The sequence below is a fragment of the Pundamilia nyererei genome, unplaced genomic scaffold (genome assembly GCF_000239375.1).
Source record: "Pundamilia nyererei isolate P.nyererei 1_Seehausen unplaced genomic scaffold, PunNye1.0 scaffold00192, whole genome shotgun sequence".
NCBI lineage: Eukaryota > Metazoa > Chordata > Actinopteri > Cichliformes > Cichlidae > Pundamilia > Pundamilia nyererei.
This window is the reverse complement of record NW_005187593.1, coordinates 741,383-757,057: the sequence shown is the minus strand read 5'-3', so window position 1 is coordinate 757,057 and position 15,675 is coordinate 741,383. Positions and strand designations below refer to the sequence as shown.

The 15,675-nt window shown below is 42.5% G+C and overlaps 1 protein-coding gene across 1 annotated transcript in view; it reads left to right on the top strand.

Annotated features, from left to right (window-relative positions):
• nup37 (nucleoporin 37) overlaps positions 1–15,675 on the top strand; it is a 24,625-nt gene that overhangs the window by 3,913 nt on the left and 5,037 nt on the right. Inside the window, exons 4-5 of the mRNA XM_005747258.1 lie at positions 7,318–7,390; positions 7,588–7,682. Of these exons, the coding sequence (XP_005747315.1) occupies positions 7,318–7,390; positions 7,588–7,682 (168 nt within the window). The remainder of the gene's footprint in view (positions 1–7,317; positions 7,391–7,587; positions 7,683–15,675) is intronic.

The window sequence follows — 15,675 nt, the reverse complement described above, 5'->3', positions numbered from 1 at the left end:
TAATGTATTTTGTAACTGCAGTACACATAATACTGATTTTGAACAATTTTGTCCAGGTTCCTTGTCACCGGGGACTCCTTCAGGACCAAGCGTTCAGTTACAGAGTCGGTGTGTCAGATCACCCCCCAGGTAGCGACGGCCATCTGGGACTGTCTAGTGGACAACTTCATGGCTGTGCGTTCACCTGGAGGCTGGCGGTCCATCACAGAGGGATTCCAGGAACGCTGGAACTTCCCTCTGTGCTGTGCAGCTCTGGATGGGAAGCACGTCCAGACAAAGGCACCCCATATATCATATAGGAGACACACACATTGATATACACTAAATATTTATTTCATTTCTTTTTTTGTGGTGCCCAAATTTATGCACCTGCTTGATTTTGTTTTAAAAATTATTGCACACTTTTTGTAAATCCAGTAAACTTCTTTTCACTGTGTCTCTCCTGTATGATATTTAACTGACATTTTTTATTGTAACAACCAACGATTTATACAGGAAAATAATGGCTATTAACAAGGTTCCCCAAACTTTTGCATCCCACTGTATTAGTATATTTTGTCATTAGTATAATATGAAATAAATTCTACATGTGTCAAGTCGTGTGCCAACATTTGCTGTGTAGTAGAACTGAGACATTTGTCATTATAAAAATTTATTTGAAACAATATTAAAATTCTCAAACAGAAAAACATTAAACATAAATATATAAGATATAAGAATTTACAGAGAGACAGGAATAAAAAGGACCAGCTGCTCTCCAGAGCAGGAACAAGGCTGAGGAGGAAATGCTCCATTGGAGACTGGTGTGGCCTCTTCAGGGACTCCAGGATGGCCAGCTCCACCGCCGATGGACCGTCCCTCATCTGCCTCGGAGCCGTCCTCCTCTGTGGGCCTGTAAAACAGCACAAAACACAAAGGAATGAGAAGGCTGCTACTAGATTTTAATTTCAACATTGAAAACAAAAACAAAAAACAGGATATAATCAGATTAGTCGTAGATATTTAGTAAAGGTGATCACAAGGGAATCCAACCGAGTAAAAAGCTATCAGTGCTTGCTGTACATACCTGTGGGTGCAGCAGCAGGAGCTCAGGGACTGGGGAGCCAGGAGAAGCAACAGGGGATGCTCTGCTGCAGAATCAGTTGTCTCTATCAATACAGTATTAAATGTTAACAGGTTGAATATAATAATCAGAGAAAGTATATACAGTGGTCCCTCATTTATTGCAGCAGGGGTTCTCAGAAACACTAGGCCCTGGCCACGCACTTCGTACACTGTTTTCCCCACACACATGAACATTGGTCACAGTTCTCACAATTGATTCTCAAAGTGCAAACCTTTGTAGATTACAAAATGTAAAAGTATTATTATGCCGCGTTTTGTCTTCATCTGCCTGCCACTTTCGTGCGCCTTTTTCCCTTGTGGTGCAGGTGTCTATTTCCGAATGAGGGTCATAGTTATGGGTGTTTTTGTGCGGTTTTTTTCTATTGGACGTGATGGTTATCAAAACCAAACATGATAAATTTGCCAAGCGCAGGAGACACGGCACGGAGGAGATTTGTCAATCAGGCTGCAGAATGCAATGCTGTACTGTGCAATAAAAAAAATCAGCGAAAAAGCGAGGCAGTGACGGATGAACAGCGGGACCACTGTGTGCTGTTTATTAATAAACAAAATATATTCCTATATGACAACATGCATAAAAGCAGAACGGTATTTGTACGTCAGTGGGAAAATAGCGGTGGCTTGCTAGCTTGCCGGGTCAGTGAAAACTTTCAAAAGAGAAATGAATGAACTTACCAGGTTGCCCGATCTCTTCACATATCTTCCTCCAAGCTCTGTCCTTTATATTCCTGTCACGGTACAGAAAGCAGCTGGTGTCGTACAGCTCTGGGTTGTTTGCAACAGCATTGATTAGCCTTCCCTCCACTGAAGAATGCAAAATGCAACACAAAAACTCAGGCGCGTGGTTTTTTTCGCGAGTCAAACGCCTGAAACGCGCTACACTGACGCGCGTTTCAGGCGTTTTGGCCTTTTCACGACGCAAATCTGCTTCCGAATTTTCGCGGGAGCCGCAATCGCGGGTCATCGCGCCTTTCCATTGACTTTACATGTAAACCTGACGCTCTGGCCGCCTCTATCGGTCTAAATTCTTTCATCTTTAATTAAATCATCAGCATTGCTGCTATATAGGGTGTAACAATTAAGTTTTACATCCATGCATCCATGAAAACAGAATTTATTAAATTTAATGGCGTTAACAGGAAGTTAGCTCTCTAGTTTACACCTAAACATTTCATACTATGTTCTGACTGAGAGACTTTTGAAACTAATTAAAATGTACATCTCTGCTACCACTTCCAACATAAATGAAGACAGAAAACTAAACAGCAGTGGCGTTTGCAGGGTTACTTAAGTTGGACTACCTAGTATATAATGTTGTGCTACGTGATTGCTAGCAACACAGCTATGTTAGCATAACATTGGCACGGTGAAGCTGGAGGATGAACACCAACTTTTTTTCCACTCAATAAAAGTTAACGTGAGGGATTCTGGTGGTTAGGGACAAATGCAATCGCATAGCAGGATGCTATACACGGGCCAAACTTCAGCCAGGAGAACAACTGAGATAGTTGTTAATATACTGCAACAACATGGGAACAGAACAGCTGCAAGAGAATTCAACATTAATGAATCAATGTTACTGAAGTGGAGGAAGGGCAGTTTTTGGCTTTCCCCATATTTCAAAAGTGCTTCATCTCTTTGCTGTGACATGGTTGTAGCCGCTACGATGCTTTCTACCAAAACAGGCGCAGCTTGATGACATCATCATCATGCGCTATCGCAATAGCGCATATAGTCAAAATCTCTATCGTTAGCCAAATTTATATCGTTTCCATCATATATCGTTGATATCGCCCACCCCTACCCCCAGCGTAACCCTTTTTGTGTATGCTGTGTATGCTAGCACAGCGGTCTCCAACCTTTTTTGCACCACGGACCGGTTTATGCCTTTAAGGTGTCACGGATAAATACAACAAAATAAAACTAGTACCGGTACCAAAATAAAGAAGATTTATTCATAACACACGTGAAAACACCAAGGAAAACCGAGTTAACGATACAAACGATAACAAAATAACGCTGAAAACCGATAAAAACCCTGAAAACTATACATTTCACACCTGAGCCTCAACTTTCGTGGCCCGGTACCAAACAACTCACGGACCGGTACCGGTTGTTACGTGAGAGGTCATGATGAGGCAGGATTAGAAGGTCTCCAGCCAACTTTCACTTCCACATTAGACATTTACGTCTTTTAACATAACAGGGTCACTGTTGTAAACACAGTTTTTGGGACCAGAGAAGAGACATTTGCAGAGAAAGCACACCAGCCAGTGAAAGTAGTCATCACTGCCTCTTGCTGTCACACTGCAGATGCCAGGATGTGAGCAAAGTTGTTTCAGGTGGCTTTGGACAGGAGGGAAGTAGCCCAAGCAAAGATTGTTAGAAAGCAAGAGTTTTCGCCTGAGGCGGTGGATGGGAAGGTTTCGTGGTCCCCCTGGAGGTGTTTAGCCTTTCTGTAATTGAAAAGGAAAGGCAGCTGGCCTTCTGTGGTTTACTCCACAGGACCCTTGAGCCAGCCCTGTGACGTGCGCACTTGTTATTGCGCTGATGACTACCCACTCAGGTTCCATCCCTCCCTTCAGGCTGCACGTAGCTGTGCCTTCCAGGAAAAGTACAACGTTCTCACGGGTTTGCCTCAAGTGGGGGCCCAGAGAGAGTAACAGAGAGGGGAGAAGAGGGGCCTCAAGCTGCCACCACAGCAGCTTATAATGAGAACAAGCCTGGAGACTATTAAAACCACAGACTTCAACTGAACACACACATTTTTCAGCCTTGCCTGTCATTTACTATATACAGTGGACAACATGCTGGCCTTTATCAGAGAGTTAAAGGCACAAAGAGAAGATGGGCAGAGGGACATGAGAATGACATGACAACAAAGACCCCCAACCAGGCTCAAACCAGAGAAGCTAAAGTTCATGTTTGTGGCATTTTACCCTCAGATGCCCTCAGGGATGATTGCAGCTTGGATCACTAGGCAACCAGAAACAGACATGCATCAGTAAATTACATGCTAATATATTCTGTAGTTTGCACAGAACATATTTTAAAACTTCAGCTTGGCATCCTAGTTTGCTGCATGCATGGGTATATTTGCAAGGATGTATTCTTTTTATTAAATGTATTTTCTAAATTTCTTTTCAGCAAATAATAGAAGTACTTTGACAAATAAATAACTGATGGATATTGTATTATCCTATAATTCCAACTAGGGCTGGGCTATATCATACCGTTCACGGTAATACCGGTGTAATGTTGGGCAATGATAAGAAAATGAAATATCGCGATAGGATATGGGTAAAACGCGCATGCGCAGTGCCTTTGTTTACATACACACATGGCTGCGACGCAGAATGAGAAGAGCGAAAGTGGATCGTTAAATGAAACGGATGAACCAGAATTGGTTTGTAAAAATGCTGCAACTTCAGTGGTGTAGAACTGGTTTAGCTTTCATCCGTCAGATATACAACAAAGCACTATTTTTGGTAGCGCATGCTAGCGGGCCGTCGTTATTACCGTGTTTTTTGGGAGATACGGCGCACTTAAAATCAATCCTTTGATCTTTCTGAAAGTCGACAGTGTCCCTTTTAATCCCGTGTGCCTTATGTATGAATTCTGGTTGTGTTTACTGACCTCAAAACGATTTTATGTGGTACACGGCGCTCAAAAGTCTGTCAAATGTTTCAGTACGACTTTGCTAAGCTACGAACCCGCACCGCTTGATGTATTGTCGGAGCATTATGGCTATAGTAGGCAGGTGCCTCGCTGAGTGAAACACATACAATATTACCATATTGTATGTGTTTATAACCTCTTTTAAGTTTTGTGGATATTATACATGGTTATGCTGAGGATATGTCGGCCAATTTCCACTGGAAATGCCTTTTGGTTAAACTGTCAGCAAGGATTTGCATTTGCACTTTAAATTTTTTATATAACTTTAATGCATTTAAAAAGCTGCTTGTGTAAGTGCAAAATACATTGATGTTTTTTGGGGTTTTTTGCACTAATAAAGTTGAGGAGTTGTAAAGTATTTTATCTAGTGTCAATTATATCGTCAGTTATATTGTTATCGCAAATTTTCAAATGTATATCGTGATAGATATTTTTGGTCATATTGCCCTGCTCTAATTCCAACTCTACTATCTTGGGGTCTATCTGGTAATCTTCTACTCAGGAGCTTTCATTGTTTCACAAAGAGTTATTATAGTTTTTATAGTTTTGTATTTTGTGGTTTTTATTAGTATTTTATCCTGACATTTTATTTACGTTTGGTTTAATTCAGCCTCGCTTTGTCAAAAGTAGGCAGCTAAGGTGGTTCAAACATATCTTACCAGAAGGAGGTCAGGGGGCAGACACATGACACGCTGGAGAGATTTTATCTCTGATCTTGGAATGGCTCGGTGTTCCTATGGAAACGTTGGAGGAGGTGGGTGGGAAGAGTGAGGTTTGGACATCGCTGCTGCCCAAACGACCTGAACCAGGTTAGGCAGGATAAGTTGCAGTGTTGGTAATGTAAGAAGAGACTCAATGGCATTAAAATGGGGGGAGTCTAAGAAGAGGCATGGTCTGATATCCTGCGTTGGTTTTGTTCCTCGAACACCAAGGTTAACATTGTGATATGATGTTATCACTTTGCGATGTATTGTTTTGGTGTTATTGACACACCATCACACTGCACACCTTTTTCTTTTTCCTGAGTGGACATTGGCAATTTTTTTTCCATGTCACAGAAATAATAACATTGTGATTGACCAAGATTAATTGTGATGATTCAGGAAGAACGCCAACATGGGGGATATCAAATACACCCAAGGCAGAGAAGCCCAGACCTCCCTGACCACGTCTTTCAGCTCTTCTGGGGGAACACCAAGGTGTTCTCAAGCCAGCCAGGAGATGCAATCTCTCTCTCTCTCTGACGACATAGCTCCTGGAATCACTGGGACGCTCGGGTCAGACCACTGGGCTTGCACCCATAACTACTGTCTGACTTACTGGACCCATGTGGTGCTTCTTGCACGTTGCGGACCCACAGAAGGCCAGGTCCATATTTTGTCTTTGGGCTGCATCCAACTGGCCCTCATAGGCTAAGGCCCGGCTACCAGGCACTCTTTCTTGGACCCCTCTCCCCGGGCTTGATTCCAGGGGGCCCTGGTAACCCTATCCTGAGCAAAGCAAACTGGCTCCTTGTTCTCTTGTTCATAAGGGTCGTCTGAATCACTCTTTGTCTGGTCTCTTGCCCAGGACCAATTTGCCTTGCAAAACCCAACTAGGAGCAAATGCCCCCTCAACATAGCTCCTGGGATCAGTGGGGCACAGACCTCCCCACCACAATAAAGCAGGGATTCATAAATGTCATTACAAGATGAAAGGGGAAAACATTCACATATGCATACAGTATATAGACTCTAAATGTAGCTTCTTTTTTTAATGTAAAACATTAAGCCAAGATTCTGCTAATTTTGGTCAAGCAGACCTTTCAAAGATGTTCTCACTTTCAAAAACCTATCCTGTTTCAGCCTCTGTGGGGTTAAAATGATGGCACGAGGTAGAGTGAGTTTATGTCAACAAAACAAAAATTCACTGGAATTTCCCCTTTTTATTCAATGGGAATGGCTTTGACATTTAATTTAAAAAAAGGCAAAACGCCAGCGTGTGTTCCATGTTTTACAACAAACACTAATGCGCAGGTTGAGAGGGCCTGTCCTAATATAATCTAATCTACTGTAGCAGTAAAACCCTGGAGCACGTTAAGGCTGTTTGTAGTGACATCATGCCAAATCCATCTGTGCCTGTGCTCGAAAATGTGTGAACTGCTGTCTGTTTATTCTGGTGATATGTGTGTGTTTTTCTTGTCATAAGTGAGTTAGTGTAATTGTGTGAATAATTGCAGGCGCTGGTATACGAGGACTGATTAGAGGGGAAAGTCCTCTGCCTGGCTCTGCACAGGTTTTTTTGAACAGAAGCGTGCACAAATGGCGTGAGGATTCTTATTTTTCTACATGTTTATCTTAGCTTGCAATCAGAATCTCCCTGGCAGTGTTTCTACTGATCGGTGTCCAAGTTTTTACCACACACACACACACAGTCTCATCCAGAGGTGTCAGTGTAGGTGGTTGCATGATGTCGTTTTTCATCGGTCTGACTGTTTTGATGCTCACTCTGTGTTTTTATGTCCTCTCTTTGCAGGTTGTGCACGGCTGCAGCTGACAGAAAGTTACGCCTGCTGACTTCTGATCTTCAGGATAGGCATGAAGTCAAGGTAATGCAACATCTGGAGCACATTGGCCACAACTGCGCTTGTCATTAGGCATCAAACTTGCGCTGCTTAGTGCTGACGTTCAGTGCTTAGCGATAGAGGAAGTAGTTAAACTGCTACAAAACATTCATTTAACAACTTATTGATTGGTATATTTTCTGTTTTTGTTCACACGTTTGTTTTTCCAATGCTGTCACTAGGTAATGGAGGGTCACACCAGCTACATTAACCATTTGGTGTTCGAGCCCATGGAGGGGAAACAAATTGCTTCCGTCAGTGATGACCACACTTGCAGGTCGAACCCGTTTTATTTCCATGTGTGTGTGTGTGCGTGTGTGTGTGTGTTCCCAGCTTCTGATTTTCAGTTCTGTTCTCTGTTAATGGTGCAGAAAGTTCTGACAGTGTTTCCACAGTGAAACACGATGCTAAGCACAACATGCTCCAGTGTGACTGTGCGTAAGCACAGAGCTGCTTTGTAGCTTTTCTAGCTAATTGGTTAAATATGGAAATCCAATTAGCTGCAGAAAGATTTTCCTCTCTCTAAAGGGGGTTGGGTGTCCCGTAACAGGGTCCCCAAAATTTCCTTTTCAATTAAGGCGAGAGGAGGGGAAAAAGTGTATCAGTAGCTGGGGTCACCACGGGGACAACCCCTGTAACATTGTGAGGCTGGTTCTGCTGCAACATACAAGCACGTCATTTAGCTTTTACTTCTGGATGCCCACTTCAGCCACATAGCCGTTAGTATTAGCTGTCCTGGAGGTAGTTAAGTCATATACTTTTAGCTAGTTATTTCAGCTAGTGTTGCTTTTTGTTTCAAATGGCAGCAGCAGTGTAGAAACTCTAATATTTTTAGATTCAAACAAAAAAATGCAGGTAGTTTGAGATAACGGACTGGATATAAAGATGAAAATAGCTACACTTACACCACCTGTCATGGAATAAGGGGTGACTATGTAAATCAAGACTGTGGACACATAGTAACAACTTCATGCACCAAATCATACTCTTCTTTATGTCAACCAGTTGGGGAATATCTTGAATAATATAGAATAGAATAGAATTCAACTTTATTGTCATTGCACATGCACAGGTACAGGGCAACGAAATGCAGTTTGCATCCATCCAGAAGTGCTTTAGTGATATAGATATATTACAATATATATTAGCAATAATATAGATATGTGAGTATATTACAGAAATGGGTCTATTATGGTATGTTATAATGTACACGGTATGAAGTATGTTGTGAATATTCTATAACTATAAGTATGTACAGGCTGTAGTGAGTACAAGCTATGTACAGGATATGAACAGGATATAAATATGAAAAACTATACGAAATAAATAACTTTACAGAAATCTGAGATATACAGCTATATATATAATATGCGCACAACATCACATGAGAAACGTCAATCAAGTCATAAATTGGGTTAGGAGTAGGCTTGTTTTCACATAGTCTTTTTATACAGTTGGACCTGATTGAGTCGACACCTTCTGGCTAATAGAAAGAAGAAAAAGTTTCGTTTTTCGGACCTGACTGTAGACTGCATATGTAGCTATGTTTCTCTGTGAAGACCTCCGCGAGGCCTTGTAGATCTCAGAAGGGAGTCTGGTGTGGGAATGGAGAGTAGACCTTTAACTGAGGAATCCAGTGTCTGGGATAGGGTGTAGGGGAGGAGAAGGTTCTGATAATTACTGGATTTGTAGCTGAGAAGAAGGATTTTACAGGAGACTTACCTTGACTGGGAGCTGGTGAGGGTGATGGGTTAGCAGGACTTGGTGCAAAGAACTTTCCAGAGCAATGGAGCCTTATTGTTGTTCAGTTAGAGAAAGTTGGTTGACATCCAGATTTTGATATCTTCCAGGCAGTGAATCCAAAGCAGAAATACCTTCAACATGCATTTTCTTTTTACTGGCTAGTCTGGTTGCTGAAAGACTTCAAGTGTTATAGAAGTATATTTGAAACTCATTTCCCTTGCTCTGTGACCTCAGTAAACACTTTCCACATGGCTTTATGATCTCAGTTGCTAATTTCAGGCCTTATCAAATAAAAAGTGAAGATTATCATAATTTTAAGAGTTACAAACGAGCATTATCTAAGTCCTTCCTGTCTTGTTGTTATTTACACAGGTAGAGCCATGCCTTGCTTTTCGTGTCTGGTTTCAAAACACCAAGATATGAAAGCAGCACGGTGGCACGGTGGTTAGCACTGTTGCCGCACAGCAAGAAGGTCCTGAGTTCAATTCCACCATCAGGCCGGGGTCTTTCTGTGTGGAGTTTGCATGTTCTCCCCGTCTTTGCGTGGGTTCCCTCCAGGTACTCCAGCTTCCTCCCACCGTCCAAAGACATGCAACTTGTGGGGATAGGTTAATTGGATAATCCAAATTGCCACTAGGTGTGAATGTGTGAGTGAAAGTGAGTGCGAATGGTTGTCTGTCTCTGTGTGTTGGCCCTGCGACAGACTGGCGACCTGTCCAGGGTGTACCCCGCCTCTCGCCCTATGACAGCTGGGATAGGCTCCAGCACCCCCCGCGACCCTGAAAAGGATAAGCGGAAGTGAATGGATGGATGGTGAATGGAAGATATGAAAGCCCAGGCATGCAGCTAACCACAATACCTTATTGGCATTTACTGCCACATCGCAGACAGTCCTTTATCATGCTGCCATTAAGAGAGAGTTTAATCTCATATTCTGAAGTATAAAAAAATGCTATTAATACCTGTTGATGTGGATTCTGAGGTGGAGGATATTTTTCCAATAATTTATTGTGAAACTATGTGTGTTTGCGTTCGTATTGTATGATTTTGTCTTGAGAGTGACACTGCATTATAATCCAGCATTTTTTTTAATATACAGTGCTTTGAAAAAGTTTTTTTTTTTTTTTTAATATAATTATGGCATAATTTCTTAGATTTTCTCCGTATTTGTCACACTTACTTCTTACACATCATCAAACAAATACTAATATTAGATCTCCAACCCTACCTCCCTGTGTGGAAAAAGTAATTGCCTCTTAAACCGAATAACTGGTTGTTCCACTCTTGGCAGCAAGAACTGCAATTAAGCATTAGTTATCAAACATCAGTTATCATAGAGTCTTTCAGATCATCGTGGAGGAATTTTAGCTGATTTTTCTTTACAGAAGTTTACAACAGAAGTTGTTTGGGTTTTTTTTTTTTCAACTGCATTGAATGGTTTTCCAGATGCTTTGGCCTGTTTAAGGTCATGCCAAAGCATCTCAATCAGTTCTAAGTCTGGACTTTGACTTGGCTCGTGTGTTTCAGATCATTGTCCTTCTGTGTAACTTGAGTGCTCTTGAGCTTCAGGTCATAAACTGATGGTCAGAAATGTTCTGGAAGAGAGCAGAATTCATGTTTTCATCAAGTTAATCTAGCAGCAAAGCAGCTCTTCACCATCACACTCACAGCAACGTGTTTGACTGTTGTTGTGATGTTCTTTTTATGAACTGCTGTGTTATTTTTATGTCAGATGTAACGAGACTCAAACCTTCCACAAAGTTCAGCTTTTGTGTCGTCAGTCCACAGAACATTTTCTTAGAAGTCTCGGAGATCATCAACATGTTTTTTGGCAAATTTGAGATGAGCCTTTTTGTTCTTATTGGTCAGCAGTGCTTTTCTTCTTGAACTCTCCCATGGATGCCATTTTTGCCCAGTCTCTTTCATATTGTTGAATCATGAACTCTGACCTTAACTGAGACAACTGAGGCCTGCAGTTCTTTAGCTGTTGTTCTGGGTTCTTTTGTGACCTCCTAGATGACTCATCGATGCACTCTTGGGGTAATTTTTGTCGGCTGGCCACTCCTGGGAAGGTTCACCGCTGTTTCGAGTTTTCTCAATTTGTGCATAATGGCTCTTACTATGGTTCGCTGGAGTGTCAACGCTTTAGAAATGGGTTTGTAACCATGACTTTGTTTCTCAGCTGTTTCTTTAGATTGTGTATGATGTGTTACTTTTTGAGTGATTCTTTTGTACCCTGCTTCTCTGTAAGAAATGATAAAGGGGCAAATAATTTTTCACAGGCTTTTAGTCGGTCCGTTTTTGACTATCAGCAGCATAGTGATCCCCGTGTCCATTCACATCTGAACAAGTCTCCTCAACTCTATTCCTCCGCTCCCTCTGCCAAGTGTCCAGAGAAAACAGGAGTGCGCTCTCTCTGCTGAAAGATTTAAATTCTGTCATGTTGAGAAAATATGGGACGCAGGAGGAAGACAGAGGAGGAACAAGGGATAGATCAAGTTAACAGGAGACGACCTTCCAGTCAGCCCACACAAACTGAGCCTCGATATGAGAACAGGAAAGAAAGGGAGGGAGGTTTCTATCTGCATGTATAGACTCATGACCTCTCCATCAGTCTGTTAGCTTTGGCTGGAGTGCCTCTACTATAAGTTTGTTGTCATCACTGTCCCCTGCAGCTGTGGGACCTCTGCTGTTTCCAGTATGCAACCTGACGCTGGAGCAGCAAGGTGGGGAACCAGACTGCACTTCCTCAGAGATGGAGTCTTGCTTCATGTAGTCTAAACAACTCATGGTGTCAGTGTAGGTGGAAAGGGTGTGGGTTATGCCACCTAGAGATCACGAGGGCACACTGCAGGGTTCTGAGAGGATTTGGGGCTGACTGAGTTCACCGCTGAACTCAGGAAAACGCCCACCTGCTGCTGCTGCATTATGTGTATGGTTTAAAGCAGTATATCCTGTTCTCACTGATAATCCGTTTGCTTTTTCCTCAATCCCTCATCTTGTGTAAGGGGAGAAAAAATTACAGTACTGTGATAGCCTGTCCTCGATTACTGGTTCTCAACCTTATTGGGTCCCTATAAGATTAGTTCAAATAACCCTCTGTAACCCCACCCACTCAACATGTTCTGAATTTGTTGTCATGGATTACAAACCTGACCTTATTCAACACTTTTAGTTACATAAAGGTGGATATTCTGTTAATGTGGGCAGCTTCCATTACTACTGCCTTTTTAAAAAAAATAAGTAATCTTGGAAGTTGGGAAAATTGTGTGACTCCTGTGTGATCATGTGTTTTAAAGTCAGTAGAGCGTAAGAAATGCTATTTTTATAAAACATTTAATACATTTTTTTTGTTTCTCGCTCTGTCAACAACTAAATAAGTCGTTAACCAACATTTTCCACCTTTCTCAGTTGTTTCTGGGTCTTAAGAGAGCATTCCTGCCACCTTTTCACAATCTGGACCACATGTTTTTTTAGATCAGTCTTAGCTTATAAAGAAGAAGCTAGATGTTTCTAGATTATCAAGATTCAGTGTTGCTCCCTGCTAACAGATTTGTCAAATTACAGACGTTGTGCCTGACTGATATTTTCTCATAGATTTATATAGGAACTGAAATATTTTTGCAATTATAGTTATCGCCACCTGGGGGCTTTATGAAAAACAAAAAAAAAAAACACACAAAAAACAGCCATGTCCATCTTTTATATACAGTATATGGTTCCAGCTGTCCTTTTAGCCTCATCAGAAATGGTGTTACTGGAAGGATGAATGTCAAGAAGCCATTCTAAAGGAAGGAAAACCGGGAGAAAGGCTGAGGTATGCCAAATTATTCAAGAACTGCACTGAAAATCACTGCACTGACGAAGTGATGGATCCAAACTTGAAATATGTACGGCTTTAGGAGAGAGGTACAACAGTGAGTATCTGGAGCCATTGTAGAACACGGTGAAAGCCCTTTCATGGTTTTGGGGCTTGATTTCAGCCAGTGATGGTGGGGATCTTGTCAGATTTTTAACCACCGTACAAAACCACCTGGAAAGCTTCTGGTTATCAACAGCTTGAATGATTTCAAACACTCTGCCAATGCAGTAAAAACATACCTGAATAGAAAAACACACAAGGGAACACCATCAGTCATGGATCGGCCTCCCCAGAGCCTGAACCTCAACATCATCTTAACAGACAACTGAAGAAAAGGCAGAAACATCCAAAGAAGAGCTCTGAATGTCCTTCAAGAAGCCTGGAGAACTATTCCTGGAGACTACTTAGTAACTGAGTTCAGGTTGTGTGGAAGAACAACGGAGGTCACACCAAATATTGACTTTTCAGTTTGTGTTCCCTGTTCATGTAGTGACCCTTCAAGGTACCTGAGATATGATTCTTATTTCTCACCTTTGATTATTTATTCTATTCTCTAAAACAAATCGGGTCACACAGTGCTAACGGCATTTCCCGTTTCCTTCATTTATCCGAAACCCCAAAAAACCACAACGCTCCAACCTTATTGTTTGCTCACTCAGATCACTTCCAATGTCCTTTTCATCTCTGTTGTTGTACATGGAAGCAGAGAGTTATTGCTTGATGTAGTGTGATGCAATAACAGTGCTTTATCAGAAGAGGTGACGCGTGTTTTCGTGTCTCATGTCTTTCACCTCATTCGGCAGAGGTTATGTTTTTTTGGGGAGCTGGCGTTCTCCATTTGAAGGGGAGAGCGGTTGACCGCAGTTTGGCCGTTGGTGGTGTAGCGTGCAATTGAGCTCTGCTTGGCTAGTGGTCTAAAAGAATAGGGTTTAGTCGTTGTTTTCCTCATGTGGTCTGGGGGTTTTTCCTCTCTCTTTTCTTTTCCCCCCCCCCCTCCTTCGTTCTCCACAATGGAGGCCCAGGCTGCACATGGGCAGAGGAGAGAAGCCTAGAGTTTTGACAGCACCCTATCCTACTGCCTGCACGGGAGACGAGGCAGGAAAAGTTGAGTGTTTACTGTGGTCTTCATCTGAGACGGGGCATATCCTCCCCTACACCGCACCACTGAGGACATCAATCTCTCCAACAACACACTTGACATTTAGATAGTCTTTGGAGGTACTTTATTACATGATGTCTTTTGCATGACCTCATCAGTCAGCGCCTTCCCATGCTTCACAAGCATTTGTTTTATATTCCCAGAAACACTTGCAGCCTTCCCTGTGCCCCCATCTCCACCTTTTCTTCTAGTTCAGATGTGGTTAACCGTAGATCCAGGTCTCAGGAACCGCAGCTCTCTCGGTCCAAGTGATTCATTACATCCGTGGTGTTGCTGAGCTGCTTTTGCGATCATACATCTTATTTAGCTGCTGGAGCCATACTCTAATTAAGATTGGTCCTAATCCTCCAGAGCTCTCTGTTTCATTTGCATAAGGTAGGATGCTGTTCAACTTTTCTCCGCCACGCTTCCCCAGCTGACGTGCGTTTCGCCGCCCTACGCTGTATTCCACAGAAAATGAATGGCAGCGGGCCGCCCACAGCGAAACATTTGCTGTAATGCAAGTGGAGCATAACACCAACTCAGGCGAGGGTGCTTAGCCCCCTACCTCCATTCCACTCCAACCCACCTTCCTCTGCCCCTGCTGTCATAGCTCAATGTAATTTGACGCTGGCGTTTTTTCTGTAAGAGTCCAGTATAAGTCTGTCTGTCTTCGAAGCTTGAAGGCCCAAATCTGAGAAAAGAGCCCATTTTCCCTGGAAAAGGATGAAGACAGCTGTACCCTGCTGCAGATTAGAGGAAACCATGAACTTCAGTGAAAAGACGCCACCCATTATTTACTCACCAGCCTTTTACTGTGAAAGCCAGGCATGTTTCCACAAAGCTGCAGATTTATTGAAAAATAAAGGCACTCCAACACGATTCACCAGTCTGGCATTAGTGGGTATCTTTGCTGCTGTGATCTTTATAGCAACAACAACCAGCAACTCACAAATACAGCTAACCAAATTTCGTGCTGAAGACCAGAGATGGGCAGTAACGCGTTACTGTAATCCGATTACTTTTTTCAAGTAACGAGTAAAGTAAGGGATTACTATTGCAAAAACGGTAATTAGATTACTGTTACTTTCCCGTAAGCACGCTGCGTTACTGCGTTACTAAAACCGTGATTTTTTTTTTTGCGTGTCTCATGACAGTGACGTAAGCGAGTGCGACGTTCGTGACAACAGCTGTGTGCAGATCAACAATGGATAATATATCGAGTGCGGGAGAGAGTATGAGCGTGCAGCGTTTAAAGCGTGGAAGTACTGACCTTTAAGTTTGATTCCATAAAAAGTGACAAAAACATTAGTGTCCGCTGTTCACTGCGTGGGAAGAAAAATTATTTTTACAGCGAAAAAAACCCTAAACTTCCGAGCAAGCACCGACAGTACACTGCCACGGGAATATGAAACTCCCAGATCCTTCCACTGACCGCTACGACACACCTGCACCAGGGCAAACCTCCGCCTGCCCCACTCCTGCTATACAGGTGAAAATAGAGCAACAGGACCGCTGAGTCTTTGA